The 19,766-nt window shown below is 43.2% G+C and overlaps 1 protein-coding gene across 1 annotated transcript in view; it reads right to left on the minus strand.

Moving 5' to 3' along the window:
• Positions 1-16,825, minus strand: part of MAP3K6 (mitogen-activated protein kinase kinase kinase 6) — a 77,252-nt gene extending 60,427 nt beyond the window's left edge. Inside the window, exons 1-2 of the mRNA XM_058196505.1 lie at positions 16,463-16,825; positions 4,250-4,389 (exon numbers count right to left, since the gene is read on the minus strand). Of these exons, the coding sequence (XP_058052488.1) occupies positions 4,250-4,389; positions 16,463-16,814 (492 nt within the window). The 5' untranslated portion in view covers positions 16,815-16,825. The remainder of the gene's footprint in view (positions 1-4,249; positions 4,390-16,462) is intronic.
• Between the last annotated feature and the right edge of the window lie 2,941 nt (positions 16,826-19,766).

Consider the following 19,766-nt stretch of genomic DNA (forward strand, 5'->3'; position numbering starts at 1 on the left):
GGTAGGGATCAAGTTGACTACCACTGTTTTAGAGAGTCATTGAGGCCACTTGGAGGTTTATCTGTGTCCTCAGGGTCACCTGAGTGGTGCAAATGGGTGTGGAGCCTTCTTGGAACAGTTGAAAGGACCGTCTTGTAGACTGAAGATAAATGATGTTGTATCCCTCCCGCTCTGTTGAGAGAGGGCTGTTCAATTTTGACATAGATGGTCCTTCTTTCAAACCAGTGAGCCTCTCTGTCCAAACTGCGGACTTTGCTGTCCTCGAAAGAGTGGCTTTTGTCTTTTAAACGCAGATGGGAATGCTGAATCCAGCCCTGATGGATTTGTTCTCCCATGTTAGCAACTGGCTAAAAGAAATGCAAAGGACCAGCTGTCTGCAAGGAGTGTAAATCTTTCCATTCCCCACATCCAGTCAGAGCTGAGGAAGCTTCTTGGATGAGAAGCAAAACGTCTTCAAAGAAAAACCAGGAAGTCCAATTATTTGTGCTTTCTGTGAAGTGTAAATCAATCTGTTCTGTCCAAAATTCACATCTCCCAAAACCTTGAACAGGAAATCCCAATTTAAATTGTCAAAGGCCTTCTCTCCTTGTTGTTTTTTTAAAAAGTCACTTCAAATTCTCCAACACATTTCTAAAATTGTCCATTTGTTGTTGCAAAACTATTTTCAGTCCACCAGTTTCCGTTGAAGATTTATGTTGTGTTTTCCACATTTCTAAAATAAATTTGAAGTAGAGAGTCATCCCAAAGATGTTTTTTCAAAAGGCAACTGGACTTTGTTTTTCCTTGAAGATGTTTTGCTTCTCATCCAAGAAGGCGAAGCAAAACATCTCTAAGTTTTGAAAAAGCACCTTTGGAACAACCATGACCTGGATGGTTGAGAATCTCCATAGGCATGTAGAGAATCATCTTTTTGACATATCTGTAGGCGGCAGGCCGAACTAGAAATGTGAATTTTTTCATGTAAGACTAAGGCAGGGATCTCCAACCTTGACAACTTTAAGACTTGTGGACTTCAACTCCCAGAATTCCTTAGCCAGCTTTGCTGGCTGAGGTATTCTGGGAGTTGAAGTCCACAAGTCTTAAAGTTGCCAAGGTTGGAGACCCCTGGTCTAAGGGGTGAGAGAAATTCCATTTCCTTTTTTCAAGAATGTCTATGTGGATTCACAATCAGAGAGTTTTAGCACACCTGTCTCCCTCCATCTTCATGCAGTGTATTTAATAACAGGACCAGGGCAGGAAGAGGAATATTGCCTTCCTGCCCCAGAGTGGGTTTTTCCAAGTGATTTCTCAACATATTTCCATAGAGGGAAGGGACATAGGTATTCTAAGAATATAGGAAACTGCTTTCTACTGAGTCATGCTGTTGGAAGGTCAGTGTCAACCCCACCCCAGGCAGTAATTTCAACAACCTCTTCCCAACACACCTTAATGGGCAGATGTCTATGGAGATTCTCAGTCATCCAGGTCATCGTTGCCCCAAAGGTGCTGGACTTTCTGGACTTCACAGAAAGCACAAATAACTGGATGTTAACTACTGGCTAAAAGAATGCAAATGACCAGGTGTCTGCAAGGAGTGTAAATCTCTCCATTCCCCACCATCCAGTCAGAGCTGAAGAAGCTTCTTGGATGAGAAGCAAAACATCTTTAAAGAAAAACCAGAAAGTCCAGTTATTTGTGCTTTTTGTGAAGTGTAAATGTGATTTGTTAATAGAGATCTAATAAAGCCACGAGTGATACAAAAAGGAACAAGGCAGGGCTTCCCATCATCCTCTCTTTTGTTTATTTTGGTTCTTGAAATATTGAAGAGAGATATAAAACAAGATGAGAGGATTGTTGGAATAAAGATTTTAAAAAGAGCTATAAGTTAAGAGCTTTTGCCGATCACTTGGTATTTATTCTGGAGGAGCCTTTAAAGCAGCGGTTCTCAACCTGTGGGTCGTGACCCCGTTGGGGGTCGAATGACGATTTGCCAGGGGTCGCCTAAGACCATCGGAAATATGGGAAGTATACTTGCGAGTCGAAGAATCGCGCTCCAATGGTTGATTCCACAAACCAGCTGCAGGCTCTTCAAATCACTAGCTGAATTCGGCTTCAGGCACAATAAATTAAAAAAAGAGAGAAATCTTTGCTCTGATGTCTCCCTCTCAAGCCAGCTGAGATCACTCCCAATTGCTAGCCTAATCTGGCTTCAGGTGCAATAAACTTAATAGGGGAGGAGTCTCCGCTTTGTTTGTTTGTTTGTTTGTTTGTTTACATTTATATCCCGCCCTTCTCCGAAGACTCAGGGCGGCTTACAGTGTATAAGGCAATAGTCTCATTCTATTTGTATATTTTTACAAAGTCAACTTATTGCCCCCCCAACAATCTGGGTCCTCATTTTACCTACCTTATAAAGGATAGAAGGCTGAGTCAACCTTGGGCCGGGCTTGAACCTGCAGTAATTGCAGGCTTTGTGTTCTTAATAACAGGCTGTACCAGCCTGAGCTATCCGGCCCCTTTAATGCCTCCGTCCTCAAGGCAATCACAAGCAGTTCAGATCGCTAGCCAATACGGCTTCAGGTGCGATAAATTCAAAACAAAAATAATTTTACGGTTGGGGTCGCCACATTGTGGGGAATTGTATTAAAGGGGTCGCCACATTGTGGGGAATTGTATTAAAGGGGTCGCAGCACTATAAAGGTTGAGAACCACTGCTTTAAAGGGGACTGAAACATCAATGGACAAATTAAAATAATTTGTTATAAAGGTAAAAGTAAAGATTACAGTCATGTCTGATTCTAGGGCAGGGGTCTCCAACCTTGGCAACTTTAAGACTTGTGGACTTCGCTCCCAGAGTTCCTCAGCCAGCTTGAGTTGAAGTCCACAAGTCTTAAAGTTGCCAAGGTTGGAGACCTCTGTTCTAGTGGAGGTTGCTCAGCTCTGCTTATTAACTGAAGGAGTCAGCATTTCCAAAGACAGTTCCATGATCATGTGGCAAGAATGACTATATGCCAAGGCACACAGAACACTGTTACCTTCCCACCAAAGTGGTACCTATTTATCTACTCGCATTTGCATGCTTTCAAACTGCTAGGTGGGCAGGAGCTGGAGCAAGTAATGGGAGCTCACCCCATCATTCGAGTTTCAAACCCAGGCTGTCAGCTTTCCAGTTGACAAGCACAGCATCTTTAACCATCATGCTCCCTGCAATTTTTTGATATATGAGTAGGCTTTAAGATTGATAAAGGGAAGATGAAGATGTTAACAAAACAATTTGAAAACAGAATTGAATTGATGGATAACACAGGTTTGAGATTAAGACCAGATTATTTGCTAGACAACCAGTTTGAAAAAGTTAGGGAACTTTATTTTTGTACGTGATAACTTCAGCCAGATTATTCAATGCACAAAGATGGACAGATTTGACATTACCCACAATGGAGGAATGGTTATTTATGAAGATGGAACTTCCTGAAATAGTCAAATCGACTTCTTTGTTCAGAGAAAAGATAATATCTACGTTTATTGCTTACTGGAAATCCCTTATTAGACGTTTTGCATGAAACAGAACAAAAACTAAACTTATGATTTATGGTTTTGATGATTAGATAGGGTGGATAACAGATAATTCTGCGAGTTACGCTGTAACTATAAAGTAGTTACATAAATAAAGTGGTAAATGTATAAATGTACTTACAACTGCAGTAAAGGAGAGCAGAAGCTATTTTGTATCTTTCTTCTTTCTTTTCTATTTCTCTTTTATTTATTTATTTTTCTTATCTTGCACTTTTAGCTTCTTCTTTTCATTTTTCCTTATTCTTTTCTTTTTCTGAGTTTATACTAATTTGTATTCGTTTTTTATCTTTTAAAAAAATGTTTAATAAAAATGATAAGAGGTCTGGTGCTTTGGTTCCTTGAAAAGCAGATACCAGAAATTTGATACCTGCTTCCTTCTGCCTTAGAAACAGTTAATTCAAAGCAACCTAGCCTGAATTTCTCAGTATGGCTGAATTGCCAAAATGTGACTCTAACTGCACTTGGTGCTCTCTTGGTTGTTTGCTTGCAGAGGTTTCATTACCCAACTAGGTAACACCATCAAGTGCTGTGGATAGCACTGATATATCATCATAGCACTGATGCTGTTACTTAGTTGGGTAATGAAACGTCTCTAAGCAAACAACCAAGCTCAGAGAACGTCAAGGACTGTACAATTCAACCCTGTGACTACGTATATTCCTTTTTATTGGAACGGCACTGTGACCATACTCACACGGAGAGCTTGCAATTCTGGAAGATCGGTATAGCAGCAAAGGAGAATATTGTTGGTCATACTGAAACTCTCACGTACTCCCAGGTGATAGAAAAGTGAAGGCTGACACAAGCTGTTGCTCATCTCCACAACCACCACATCTGAAAAGGTAGAAAGGGCAGATATCAACCACAGAGCACTAGTTCTTCAACATTCCCACACTGCCCTCATCCGGCTGGTGGCCAAGGGCAGGTTATTGAGGCCAATAACCCCCACCCTGTTAAAGATCTTGGAGTTTTCATATCAAATGATCTAAGTGCCAAAGCCCACTGTAACTACATCGCAAAAAAGGCCTTAAAAGTTGTAAACCTAATATTGCGTAGCTTCCTTTCCAAAAACACTACACTACTAACCAGAGCATATAAAACATTTGCTAGACCAATTCTTGAATACAGCTCGACTGTTTGGAACCCATACCACATTTCTGACATCAATACAATTGAACGTGTCCAGAAATATTTTACAAGAAGAGTTCTCCACTCTTCCAAATAAAAACAAAATACCTTATGCCACCAGACTTGAAATCCTGGGTTTAGAAAATTTAGAACTACGCTGCCTTCGACATGACCTGAGTTTAACTCATAGAATCATCTATTACAATGTCTTTCCTGTCGAAGACTACTTCAGCTTCAGTTGCAACAATACATAAGCACACAATAGATTTAAGCTTAATGTGAACTGCTCCAATCTTGATTGCAGAAAATATGACTTCAGTAACACAGTTGTTAATGCTTGGAATATACTACCTGACTCTGTGGTCTCTTTCCAAAATCCCCAAAGCTTCAACTAAAAACTATCTACCATTGACCTCACCCAACTTCAGAGGAAGGTTACTGCAAAATCCCAATTTTCTCCCGATCAGCTGGGACTCGGGAGGCAGAGAATAGATGGGAGCGTGGCCAGTCAGAATTTTTACTACCAATTCTCCAAAATTTCCCCTACCGGTTCTACAGAACTGGTCAGAACCTGCTGAAACCCACCTCTGCCTCACAAGTTCCGTTTTCGCTGGCAGAAGCACTGCGGGCAGGTCCTTCATTGTTTCCAGGGCAGCTGATTGGGCCAGATCTATGCACCCCGCCCCCGGGCGTTGAGTTTGACACCCCTGCCTGAATCAGATTGTTCTCAAGACAACGAGCAAAACAAGAGGGCTGCCATACGTAATTTGTAGGCAGAATTTCCCAGGATATCCAAGGCGGAACTAAGAACTCAGGCTAAAAACTTGCAAAACCATTGCTAGTCCATTCAAACAATATCGAAATAGATGAACTAAACAGCCTTAGGGCAACTTACACTGATCCATTCCATTCATTGCCTATATTTTTTTTTTCTTTTCTGCTTTTTAAGTGCGTGTGTAATTTTTGCAGGAATTGTTTCCAACGTTCCTGTTCTTGAAGATTGTTGCTACGCTTGTCTATTAGATGGTCAGATATGTGTGTGAGTGTGCATATAAATATATGCATAAGGGGAGATAATTGCAAGAGAAGAACTTGTAAAAAATAAAACAAAACACCTCCCAGCACCCTTTTTCTCTTTCTAACAGGAGTACTCCTACTTAATGTTTCTGGCCAAGTTGTTGTGCCCTTTTCCTAAGGCGATCTAGTTTACTTTATAAAGGAAAACCATTTCTGAAAAGTTGTCCGGTTCAATTTAAAGATAAAAGAAGCACAAGGGGGAGATTTATAATCAGATGCTGCTCGTTAACCTGATGGTAATCTTTCTCGGAACTGTAAGCAGGGTCTGCAGCATTGTTTTTTAATCACAGCAATTATTTTATCTAAGGGGATTACCGTGTGTCTATTTTAATCTATCTCCATCACCGCTTTTTCCTATTCGAGAGAGGTGTATGAAAGGTCAGCTAATCCTGGGCTGTTTTTTCTTAAATTCTTCCGAGATGACAATTGTACATTCGGTTGAAGGTGGAAATGGTTCAAAGGTGGGTTTCAGCAGGTTCTGACCAGTTCTGGAGAACCGGTAGCAGAAACCCATGGCATAGGGCCGGGTTACTTACGGGACCGCCTACTGCTACCGAATACCTCTCACCGACCCGTGGGCTCTCACAGAGAGGGACTCCTCAGGGTGCCGTCAGCTAGGCAGTGTCGTCTGGCGACACCCAGGGGAAGGGCCTTCTCTGTGGGGCTCCACCCTCTGGAGCAGAACTCCCCAGGACTTCGTCAACTTCCGGACCTCCGAACCTTCATGTGAGCTTAAAACATATTTATTCATTTGAGGACTGGGCTAGGTTTTAAATTTGTATTGATTTTAATTGGTTTTAGTATTTATATCATTTTAATTAATTTGGCTTTAGAATAAGTTTTTTAATTGTGATCTTAATCTGTATTTATATGTTTTTATTGGCCTGTGAACCGCCCTGAGTCCTTCGGGAGATAGGGCGGTATACAAATTTGATTAAATAAAATAAATAAATAAATAAAATAAATAAATAAATTTTGAGTAGTTCGGAGAACTGGTAGTAAAAATTCTGACTGGCCCCACCTCCATCTATTCTCTGCCTCCCGAGTCCCAGCTGATCGGGAGGGAATGGGGATTTTGCAGTATCCTTCCCCTGGAGAGGGGTGGGAATGGAGATAATTCAGTATTCTTCCCCATGGAGTGGGGTGAGAATGGAGATTTTATGGTATCGTTCCCCTGCCACGCCCACCGAGCCACGCCACGCCCACCAAGCCACGCCCACAGAACCGATAGTAAAAATGTTGTTCTGACCCAGCCTTAGCAGGAACAAGAAACAGACTGCTTGTCATGAAAAAAAAACCCCTCTTTATTTATCTCCTGTGAATTAATTCATCCACCAAAAATCCAGGCAATAGTCCTTGTAAGAGTTCACTGCAGTAACAGATCTTATCAGTTCCTTATGATAATTGCCAGGCCATGAGCTCCCAGCCGCAAAGCTGCAAATTAAGTTCTGGCAAGCAGCCTTTGAGACACGAAACACAATGAGCCAAAATTTCAGAAATCCGAACTGTTGTCTCCTAAGACCACCACTCCCCATTCCTTCTATTTATTCCCCAGCCAGGGAGGGGCTATTCAGCATCCACATCAGGGTGCTATTCAGCAGGTTCTGACAGGTTCTGGAGAACCGGTAGCGGAAATTTTGAATAGAACAGAATAGAATTGAATTGAATTTTATTGGCCAAGTGCGATTGGACACACAAGGAATTTGTCTTGGTGCAGATGCTCTCAGTGTACATAAAAGAAAAGATACGTTCATCAAGGTACAACATTTACAACACAATTGATGGTCAATATATCAATATAAATTATAAGGATTGCCAGCAACAAGTTATAGTCATACAGTCATAAGTGGAAAGAGATTGGTGATGGGAACTATGAGACGATTAATAGTAGTGCAGATTCAGTAAATAGTTTGACAGTGTTGATGGAATTATTTGTTTAGCAGAGTGATGGCCTTTGGGGAAAAAACTGTTCTTGTGTCTAGTTGTTCTGGTGTGCAGTGCTCTATAGCGTCGTTTTGAGGGTAGGAGTTGAAACAGTTTATGTCCAGGATGCGAGTGATCTGCAAATATTTTCATGGCCCTCTTCTTGATTCGTGCAGTATACAGGTCCTCAATGGAAGGCAGGTTGGTAGCAATTATTTTTTCTGCACAGAGTTCAGAGAACCGGCAAATACCACCTCTGGCTGGCCCCAGAGTGGGGTAGGAATGGAGATTTTGCAATATCCTTCCCCCAGGAGTGGGGAGGGAATGGGGATTTTACAGTATCCTTCCCCTGGAGAGGGGAGGGAATGGAGATTTTACAGTATCCTTCCCCTGCTATCCCCACCAAGCCATGCCACGCCCACCAAGCCAAGATTCACTGAACCTCCGTGACTAACTTAACAACTGCAGTGTTTCACTTATCAGCTGTGGGAAGAAAAGTTGTATAATGGGGCAAAATTCACTTAACAAAGATCTCCCTCAGCGTCAAAAAATTTGGGCTCGGTTGTGGTCATAAGTCAAGGACTTCCTGTATTTGTAAGAATAATAAAGGCACACGCCCCCCACCCCCAGGCCCCATTTTCAGCCGCAACGGCCTCGAGCAGCCCTCTGCCTGCGAAAACAGTGCAGCCCCCCAAGCTCCATTTTCACTGGCAGAGGGCTGCATTAGGCTGTCATGGCCAGCCCTGCCCCCCGGCCCTGAAGTCAAACACAACTCTGATGTGGCCCTCAATGAAATCGAAGTTGACCCCCTTGAGATAGTAGTTCTCAATTTACAACTATTTATTTAGTGACCAATGGAAGTTACAATGGCACTGAAAAAAAACGTAACCTACAACTGGTCCTCGCATTTACAACCATTGCCACATCCCCCACAGCGATCAAAATTCAGGCAACCTGGGCAACCGGCACGTATTTATGTATTTATGCAGCATTTGGAGTTCACGTAATCGCCATTGGCAACTTTCCCGGCCGACGTCAGGAAGCAACATCAATGAGGACAGCCGGATCTGCTTAACAACGGTGCGATTCCCTTAAACAACTGCAGTAATTCGTTTAACGACCTTAGCAAAAAAAGGTCATTAAAGTCAGGACCAACTCACAACCACCTTGCTTAGCAGCAGCAACTGTTGTCCCAATTGTGGTTGTAAGTTGAGGACTCCTTACAGTCAGGGTGGCTATCTACGACAACTCACAGTGGCCGACTCGTCCCAGGACAACTCTCTGTGGCCAACTCACCCCAGGACAACCCGTTGCTGGATAAAAGTTACACTAATATTGAAGAAATAACAGTAACAGAGTTGGAAGGGACCTTGGAGGTCATCTAGTCCAACCCCCTGCTCATACAGGAGACCTCTACTAGGGATTTGAATCGCTGAACTGCCGACCTTTCTGATCGACAAGCTCAGTGTCTTAGCCACTGAGCCACCTAGTCAGGCTAGGTGAATAGTAGTAGAAGAATAGTAGAAGAATAGAAGACTAATAGTAGAAGAATAGTAGAAGAATAGAAGAATAATAGTAGAATAATAGAAGAATAATAGTAGAATAGAATAATAGTAGAATAATAGAATAGTAGAAGAATAGTAGAAGAATAGTAGAAGAATAGTAGAATAGGCTCATGAAAGAAAGGAGGCCAAAGGAGGGACAAATTGAAATGTGGATGACAAAAAAAAAATTATTATTATAAATAATTAAATTGAATTGTTGAATTGTCCCGCAGTGTGCTGCCCCGTGGCGAGGTGGCTGCAAAGAGTTGTCCGTTCCGTTCAGGGTTACCTCTAGTCTGGAAGGGACGCCAGGCAGATGATGCTCTGGGTGGGGAATCTTCCTCTTTTCTCGCTGCCCACATGAGCATTAATAATGCATCAGCAGCGCTCCAAATCCATTCACTAATTTGCCACCTACATTTCCTGCAATGCTTACGGCTAGGCTACATCAGGCATGCTGCAGGAAATGAACGCTGTAGAGAAATCCAGCGGAATAATAATGGTGGTTGCATCCGGGAGGCAAACTTTAATTAAAGGAGGAGGGCCACGGAAGGTGTGCGCGAGGCTGGGTGCCAAGTGCTGATGTTGACTCTCTTGGACACATTGGATGGTGGTGTGACAGTTTGACAAGCGGCTGTCCAAGTTTTAACTTGCTCAGCCTGCCAGGCAGGAGCTGATTAAGCGGATGTTCGCTCTCAAATGCCCTAGTAATTACATTGCTTCTGTCCTGGCCTCACTGCTAATTTCATTCATTTGCATAGAATTCCCCCTTTTTTTTCCTACCCTGCACTTCTTGGGAAGATCCATCCTTCACACAGCAGAACGAAGCGGCTGATCCAAAAAAAAACCAAAGAATTCCTCCCCCCCACTTCCAAATCTTCCTTGCGGACAGAATATCGGCTCAGCATAAATGAAGGCAACTTTTCCCACTCTGCCAGAATTCGGATCGCCAGCGTTAAGGAGAAGAAAAAAGAACAAACTTAAAGGTACCTCAGAGCATGCACAAGTAAATGCATAACCACCACCCTTTAAAGCAGGGGTCTCCAACCTTGGCAACTTTAAGCCTGGCGGTCTTCAACTCCCAGATCCCCAGCCAGCAAAGCTGGCTGGGGAATTCTGGGAGTTGAAGTCCGCCAGGCTTAAAGTTGCCAAGGTTGGAGACCCCTGCTTTAAAGTAGCTGCATCTTTTCTCAGGACTGTACAATTTTCATCACCGACTGTGCAATCCAAGGAAAAAAAGACACAGCGGCTTTGAAGATGTGCAGACAGATGCTGCGAGCGCTGAGGCATCTTTCTGGCAATCAAATCCAATGCGTTATGCAGCTCTAGCAGGAAATGCAAACCCAAGATTTTATCTGATGATGGAAGTCAGGAGTGCGTTGCATACTTAACACCTCCAGCAACTCTTTCCTTATTGGATGACAGTCTACCAGGGAATCCTTCCAAGTCTGGAAGCAACTCCTCTTCTTCCATTGCCTACCTTGCATATAATGTTAATTCATCATGTAGATAGTTTCTGGCTTAATAAGATCACCTATGGTGGCCAAGAATTATATGCAAATCAGTTTCCGATTTGCATATAATTCATTCTTGAATTAGCACCATGTTATCTGTGTTCACACACTTCATTAAGCCACATTAGGGTTTTCTTTTTCTTTTTTTTCCAATCTTTTTTTTTTATTGAAAAAGTTTAAAAAAAAAAACAAAGACATTTTCGCCCCTTTTTTCCCCCCCCCTCCCAAAAAACCCCCTTCCCCTCCTTCCCCCGGCTTCCCGGTCAATCACAAGGTATTGTTATACATAAACCAAACATAGAATAAAATTTTCCCTTCCAATCCAATTAACCTCATCCAAAGCTTTTCATCTCCCAACCCCCTCCCCATTAAATAAAATAACTTTCTAATTATTCAAAGGCAATCTGATATTTCTTAATCTGATATCTGTTTTGTATATAATCAATCCATTTTTTCCATTCAATTAAATATCTTTCCTGCGTACATTAGGGTTTTCTTGTATATTGCATGGATTAGCATGTATGAACTGGACATTGTGGTTTGCCATCCATGGCTTAGAACAGGGGTGTCAAACTCAAGGCCTGGAGGCTGGATCTGGCCCACAGGGTGCTTAGATCTGGCCGCTGGAAACAGTGAAGGACCGACTCACAGTGCCTCTGCCAGCGAATATGAATCTCAGGAGGGCTGCACGTTTTCATTGTCAAAGGGCTGCAGGAGAATTCCCTCCAGCCCTGCCCGGGCCACCACAGTTGTCCCTGACATGAGTGACATTGAGCTGGCAACACCCACCCACTCATCTGTGTCGTTCCCCCCCCCCAGGTCAAACACAACCCTAATGTAGCCCTCAATGAAATAAGAGTAGGACACCCCTGGCTTACAACAAGTGAAAAATTGTGGCTAGGCCCAAAATTATGTTCAAATGAATGACAGTGTATGAACTTAAGTGACTGACTGTTCAAGCAGTACACGCAACCACAAGTTGGCTACGCTAACCTGGTGTATTGCTGAAACCTAGCTTATTTTGATCAGTTTGTGTTTCAAGTGTGTTGGGCGAAGATCCAGAAAATTGGGTGTGCTAAATAAACCATGAGTAAATCTGTGTTGTTCCCTCAAGGCCCTGCACAGCTGCTTCATCGCAGCGGTGGTGAGGCGTTCTTATGAGAGATGAGCAAAGACTTTTGGAAGCATACAGGAAGAGTTAGTCAAGGCATCAGATTAGAAAATAGGAGACCATGAGTTCTAATCCTGTGTTGGTCATGAAGTCAGCTGGTTCACCTTGGGCCAGTCATCTCAAAGGTGCTTTTTCCTTCAAAAGCTGTGACAATATCTACAGACCCCTCACATCCTGGACATAAATTGTTTCAACGTCTACCCTCAAAAAGACACTATAGGGCACTGCACACCAAAACCACTAGGCACAATGACAGTTTTTTTCCCAAATGCCATCACTCTGCTTAACAACTAATTCCCGCAACACTATCAAATAATTTACTAAGACTGTATTACTATTATTCTTCTCTTCCTTACTAGTAGCTATCTCTTCCCACTTATTACTGTAACCATGTTGCTGGTATCTTTCAATTTATATTGTTTTAATTTGTTTCCTAGTACGATTTGATAGCTTATTAGTTACCTTGAATCTCACTAATTGTTGTACCTTTTTATTCTTGATGAATGTATTTTATTCTCCTTAGGTACATTGCGAGCATATACACCAAAGACAAATTCCTTTTGTGTCCAATCACACTTGCCAAATTAATTAATTAATTAATTAATTAATTAATTAATTAATTAATTAATTGTGTGTCCAATCACACACTTGGTCAATAAAGAATTCTATTCTATTCTAAAAGGCTACTGGACTGTTTTTTTCCTTGAGGAGGAGGAAGAAGAAAATGTTTTGCTTCTCACCCAAGAAGCTTCATCAGTTCTGACGGGGGGTGGGAGGAATAGGGGGTGGGGGAAATGGAGGGGTGGGGGGACTAGGGGAGTGGGAGGAATGGAAGGATGGATAGTAGAGGATGGTGGGGGAGATGGAAAGTTTATATGTCTTTGCAGAACCTATCCTTCCACTCCCACCCTCCATCCACTTCAACTGGCAATACCTATCCTTCCATTTCCCCCCTACCACTAATGCCATCAGAACTGATGAAGCTTCTTGGATGAGAAGCAAAACGTTTTCATCCACAAGGGAAAAAAACAGTCCAGTTGCCTTTTGAAGGAAAAAAAAAACATCTTTGAGTTAACTACGACCTGGATGACTGAGAATCTCTACAAACAATGGGGCCAGTCACTCTTTCTTAGATTTAAAAAAAAAAGAAAAAAGGGCAAACTACTTACGAAATCTTGCCAAGAAAACCACAGGGACTTGTTCAGGCAGATGCCATGAGTCAAAAAACAAAACAAACCCTGACTCAAAGCCACAAACACACAACAAAAGTATATGCCCACAGCAGAGAGACCCAAAGTGGAAAGTTATCTCAACCACCCAGGTAAAATAGATACCTACTTAGGTATCTGATGGAGGTGAATGATCAAGTTAGTGACAGTAAAAAGGTATAACTAAGGTATAGTTTAATACTTTATGAGAGAAAGCAACGGTAAAACACTTCTACCCTATACCATATAGGTCAGTGTTTCTCATGGTTGACTCAGCCTTCCATCCTTCCAAGGTCAGTAAAAATGAGGACCCAGATTGTTGGGGGCAATACGTTGACTCTGTAAACCGCTTAGAGAGGGCTGAAGTCCACAAGTCTTAAAGGGACCAAGGTTGGAGACCCCTGCTTTAAAGCACTGTGAAGCGGTATAGAATAGAATAGAATAGAATTTTTTATTGGCCAAGTGTGAATGGACACATAAGGAATTTGTCTTGGTGCCTATGCTCTCAGTGTACATAAAGGAAAAGATACGTTCATTAAGAATCATAAGGTACAACACTTAATGATAATCATAGGGTAAAAATAAGCAATCAGGAAACAATCAATATCAATATAAATCATAAGGATACAAGCAACAAAGTTACAGATACTGTCATACGTGGAAGGAGATGCGTGATGGGAACAACGAGAAGATGAAAGATTAATAGTAGTGCAGACAGTACGTAGTTTGACAGTGTTGAGAGAATTATTTGTTTAGCAGGGTGATGGCGTTTGGGAAAAAATTGTTCTTGTGTCTAAGTTGTTCTGGTGTACAATGCTAACTATAGTTGAAATAGTTTATGTCCAGGATGTGAGGGGTCTGTAAATATTTTCACAGCCCTCTTTTTGACTCGTGCAGTATACAGGTCCTCAATGGAAGGCAGGTTGGTAGTAATTGTTTTTTCTGCAGTTCTAATTATCCCCTGAAGTCTGTGTCTGTCTTGTTAGGTTGCAGAACCAAACCAGTCTAAGTCTAAGCTAGGGCTATTGCTATTGCTATTCTCAATGTTGGCAACTTTAAGATGTGTGGACTTCAATGCATACTGGCTGGGGAATTCTGGGAGTTGAAGTTTTAAAATTGCCAAGTTTTAAAAAAACCAGACTAGGAAATAGAAATGAAGCAGGAGAACCTCTTGTCTAACCAAACAAGGGCAACAAATCTGGAGAGTGACACAATGAACAACGGATTGGAAGAGATCAGTCTATATATCGATTTCCCAAAAAAAAGAAAGAAAGAAGGGGGGGGGATTTATCGGTGTTTGCAAATACCGCACAATATCCTTAATTTTATCTGCTAGCACAGGGCTCTGCAACCTTAAACACTCAAAGAGCCATTTGGACCCGTTTCCCACAGAAAAGAAAACACTGGGAGCCACAAAACCCTTCCCATGCCTGACTATTTCCTGAGCGGCCACAAAACTAGCATATGTAGTTGAATTCTGTTTTCTCCTGAAACTTTTCTTTTCTTGGATTTATCCATGCTTGAAAAGTTAAATAAATTGTGTGCCGGCGAGTGTCACACATTGGCGTTTGTGATGCATATTTTGAGTGACAGGGAGCCGCAGCAGAGGGGTGAAAGAGCCACATGCAGCTACAGAGCTGCAGGTTGCTGACCCCTGTGCTAGCAAAATAACCCTCAGAATCATCCAGAGCAGATTAGACCCTTATATGGGAAAGAAAGATAGCAAATGTTCAAGCTGGCTTTAGAAAAGCTGCCTTCACTAACCGTGCTCCATATTTTTCTGCATCTGCTAAAAACAGAAGGATTCAGAGAGGCACCAGCTCAGTGGAAAAGTATGTGCTTTGCATGTTGACAGTTCCAAGATTAAGTTCCGGCAGTTTCCCATTAAAATGATAAATTAATAGACATTGAGAAATAGTTCTTTGCCTCTGAACTCAGAAACCTATAGGATGATTAGATGCACTAAAAACATTCAGCGGAACTTTTCTACAGAATACTCAAATTCTATTTTATTAGATTACTGAATAATTAGTTTAGATTTCATTAACGAAGCTCTGGAATAACATACCCTCCAATATGAACAACCAAACAGTGACTTGACTTGTTAATTTTTTATTTCCTTGTGATCACATGTTGTACTTACAGTTATTTCTGCTGTCAATTTGATTTTAAATTCTGTGCACTGCCCAGAGTTGCTTTGACAAGAGGGGCAGTATTACATCTTGAAACAAATAAGTGAAATTTAATGAAACTTAATTCTTTATGTGCTCAAGGACTGGTATATTAATTTCCGATTAGTTCAAAGTGATCTAATAACAATTTTTAAAACCAGCAATCACGATCTAAGGCTGAAGAGTTTCTAAGAAACTGAAATTCATGAAAGCTTTTTCAAGCAACTGGGGGGAAAAAAACCCTTTCTTCTCTTCTGGTTTACGTAATTGAATTTTCCACAGATTGCTGCAGCTGCAAAGTTTCTGCAAGAAAACTTAGTCTATATAGGAATGCATTTATTTATTTATTTCCTGCCTTTATCACTTCTATATAAATCACTCAAGGCAGCAAAACATATATTTGACACGGCTTCCTCCTACTTTCCCCACAACAACAACCCTGTGAGGTAGGTTGGGCTGAGAGAGAGGGGGGGGGGAGGGAGAGAGGAGGACTGGCCTCTTGCAGAGCAATAGATAGAATTGATTCCCTACCTTTTACTAAGGCATAATTTGATTCCTACACTGTATATTTGGAAAGAAAGGCATGGTTTGACTGAGTCCTCAAAGAATAGATTCAAACTTGCAAAAAGTTCAGGAAATCGCAGGAAACATTTTGGCTGGCAATATGTTAAGCCTGTGTATTTAACCAGGTGTTAAACGCAACCTTTTAGGTTTGCACAACTTGCTGGATTCACACAAAACGCTCAGAATTCGTTCAGAATTAGACTGCCACATTATGGCTTATAGTAACCCAGTTTTTAACCCGCCTCCCTCCCAACCAGTTCTTGCTGAAATAAAGAACACTAAGAATGTGTCAAAACTTCAAACCTCCGCTTGTGGGAGTCCAGCCATTACAATTACGAAGCTGCCCTCTCCAAATTGGGAAGTCCAATAGGTCTCCTGCGTGAGCAGGGGGTTGGAATAGATGACCTCCAAGGTCCCTTCCAACTCTGTTACTGCTACGTAGGACGGGGAAAACCTGGCTTATGGTTTGGGGTGGGGTGTTGCGCGGGAACCCAGTTAGGATTTTAAAAAAACCCAAAGTTCCGCTCAGCAGTCCTTAGCGCAGGATCCGGGCCAGGGGGTAGCGCGGCGCAAGGTGTGTGTGTGTGCGGGGGGGACGACGACTCACCCGCGTTATAGAAACGGCCCAGGCTGTCCGTGTCTCCCAGCATCAGGGTGCCAAAAGGCACCGTGGCGAGCTCCGTGGCCGGGACCTCCCTGCAGGCTTCCTGCAGGCACAAGAAGGGCAGCGGTTTTTCCAAATCCTCGGTGACGATGTAAACCACGCGCAGGGCTCGGGTCCTGCCGCCGCCTTCTCGGCAGCCCTGGCTGCCCGCCGAGGAGAGGGGCTTGCTGGGGGTCAGCGCCATGGCCAGCGTGTCCTGCCAGAGGCTGCCGGCGCTGCCCAACTTGGAGTCGGTCGCCTCCATCCCGCCGCGACGCCGGGCGGTCCCGGGTTCCGAACGTTTTTCTTCAGCCATCCGAGGGACCCAGCATCGCCCCAATTGCCATCAGTTCAATGTCCCCAGCCAGCCAATCAGCCACCACTTTCTCCTCTCCTGCAACCGGCTGGAACTTTCGCCTTCTCTCTCTCTCTCTCTCTCTCTCTCTCTTGCTCTCAAAACAAAAATAAAAGCTATTTACAAACTTCCAGACTGCGCGACGATGCGATCCACGTGGCTTTGGCGAGCCCCGCCCGGGCGCGGGGGCGTCGGATGCCAAGTGGCCGCCTGCTCGCCCTGGGCCGAGGAAACGGCTTTGTCGGGCAGCTGTTGCTGTTGGAAGCCTCTCGGGGATTTTTCTCCTTCCTGGGCGCTCCTCGGGGCGAAGGGGGCGGGAGGCCAGGCAGGCAAGCAAGCAAGCAAGCGGGAAAACGCCCACGAGCTGCTGGCGCAATCCGGGGAAAGGCCCCAGCTGGAACGGCAACAGCGGCGGCGGCGGCTGGGTGTCTTTCCGCCTGCTTTGCCTGCCGGGGCGAACCCGCAGGGCGCCCTGATTGCGCAAAGAGAGAGGGCGGCCAGCCAGGCAGGCAGCGGAGGGGAAGAGCCGAGCCCCGGGTAAAGAGCGGGGCTCCAGTGGCAGGGGTTGCCGGCCCGGCCTCTTTGCCACCCGCCGCCCCAGCCGCAGTCGTCCCGGCTTTCAGCGGCTGCCTGCCTGCCTGCCTCCTAATCGGCGCTCCTTCGGAATTCACGGGAGTTCCGGGAAAGTTGAGAGCGTAAGCCGCCAGATCAGAGGTTTTGACCTCTTCGCGGGAAGAGCCGAGAACGACGGAAGGAACCGCTGGATTTGCAGCTGCTGTTGTTGACTTTTGATTCTCATTCCCCCCCGTGATAGTAGACTTCTCTTTCTTTTCTTTTCTTTTCTTTTCTTTTCTTTTCTTTTCTTTTCTTTTCTTTTCTTTTCTTTTCTTTTCTTTTCTTTTCTTTTCTTTTCTTTTTCTTCCTTTCTTTTTCTTCCTTCCTTCTCTCTTTTACTTCCTTCCTTCTTTCTCTTTTTTCTTCTTTCTTTCCTCCCTCCCTCCCTTCTCTTTTTCTTCCTTCCCCCATCTCCTTCCTTCCTTTTTTCTTTTTCTTCCTTCCTTTTAGCTTTTTCTTCCTCCCTCCCTTTTTCTTTTTCTTCTTTCTTTCCTCCCTCCTCCCTTTTTCTTCCTTCCCTCCCCATCTCCTTCCTTCCTTTTTTCTTTTTCTTCCTTTCTTTTCTCACTTTTCCTTCCTTCCTTCCTTTTTCTCTTTTTTTCTTTCTTTCCTCCCTTCCTTTTTCTTTTTTCTTTTTTCTTTCTTTCCTCACTTCCTCCCTTTTTCTTCCTTCCTTCCTTCCTTTCTTTTTCTTCCTTCCTTCCTCTCCATCTCCTTCCTTCCTTTCTTTTTCTCTTTTTCTTTTCTTCTTTCCTCCTCCCTTCCTTTTTCTTTTCTTCTTTCCTTCTCTCTCCTTCCTTCCATTTTTTCTTTTTCTTCCTTCTTCCTTTCGCTCTTTTTCTTCCTTCCTCCCTCCTCCTTTTTCTTTTTCTTCTTTCTTTCCTCCCTCCTCCCTTTTTCTTCCTTCCTCCCCATCTCCTTCCTTCCTTTTTCTTTTTCTTCCTTTCTTTTCTCACTTTTCCTTCCTTCCTTCCTTTTCTCTTTTTCTTTTCTTTCCTCCTCCCTTTTTCTTTTCTTTTTCTTTTCTTCTTTCTTCCTTCCTTCCTTCCTTCCTTTTTCTTTTCTTCCTTCCTTCCCTCTCCATCTCCTTCCTTCCTTTCTTTTTCTCTTTTTCTTTCTTCTTTCCTTCCTCCCTCCCTCCCTTTTCTTTTTCTTCGTTCCTTCTCTCTCCTTCCTTCCTTTTTTCTCTTTTTCTTCCTTCCTTCCTTCCTTTTCTCTCCTTCCATCTCTTTCCCTCCCTTCCCCCTCCCTCCCAACTTAAACTGCCCGACAGATATTTTCTCATGACTGCTGTCTGTCCTTTATCTGCTGGATCTTTGCAGCCACTACTGGTGGCCCTAAGTCAGTGGTTCTCAACGTTTATAGTGCTGCGACCCCTTTAATACAATTCCCCATGATGTGGCGACCCCTTTAATACAATTCCCCACGATGTGGCGACCTCAACCATAAAATTATTTTCGTTTTGAATTTATCGCACCTGAAGCCGTATTGGCTAGCGATCTGAACTGCTTGCGATTGCCTTGAGGACAGAGACATTAAAGCAGAGACTCCTCCCCTATTAAGTTTATCGCGCCTGAAGCCAGATTAGGCTAGCGATTGGGAGTGATTGCAGCTGGCTTGAGAGGGAGACATCAGAGCAAAGATTTCTCTCTTTTTTAATTCATCGCGCCTGAAGCCAGATTAGGCTAGCGATTGGGAGTGATTGCAGCTGGCTTGTGGAGTCAACCATTGGAGCGTGATTCTTCGACTCGCAAGTATACTTCCCATATTTCCGATGGTCTTAGGCGATCCCTGGCAAATCATCATTCGACCCCCAACGGGGTCCTAACCCACAGGTTGAGAACCGCTGCCCTAAGTGAACTCACCTTGAGTACTTTGCTGTGGTACATTTGGTTATAAATAAATGCCCCACATTCATATGACATACAAGCCACTAAAATGAACCCTTGAACCCGTCATACTTTAAGGTTAAACCTAACCGAATGTGAATGGAGGCACTATAAATGATTTGGTTAAGCTGTGGGGTGGATGCAGTCTTCATTCTATTACAAAGAACTGCGAACGTCTGTCATTGAGGAAATTATATGCTTACTTCAGAAAAAAAAATATGTGAAAGGTCAGCATCCATCTGTGTAATGTTTTAATTTTAATCTTTCACTCTGAGGTGAGAATAGGAGTGAAAAATACGAAATGAAGCAAGAATGAGTTGCCAATTCTCCCGTTGTTTTGGTAAGGTTGTCACAGTTATATCTTTTATTTTTGCTCCAGCGAGACAATATCCATGCTTGATGTTATTCG

Source organism: Ahaetulla prasina, chromosome 10, assembly GCF_028640845.1.
Source record: "Ahaetulla prasina isolate Xishuangbanna chromosome 10, ASM2864084v1, whole genome shotgun sequence".
In the NCBI taxonomy this organism is placed as follows: Eukaryota; Metazoa; Chordata; class Lepidosauria; order Squamata; family Colubridae; genus Ahaetulla; species Ahaetulla prasina.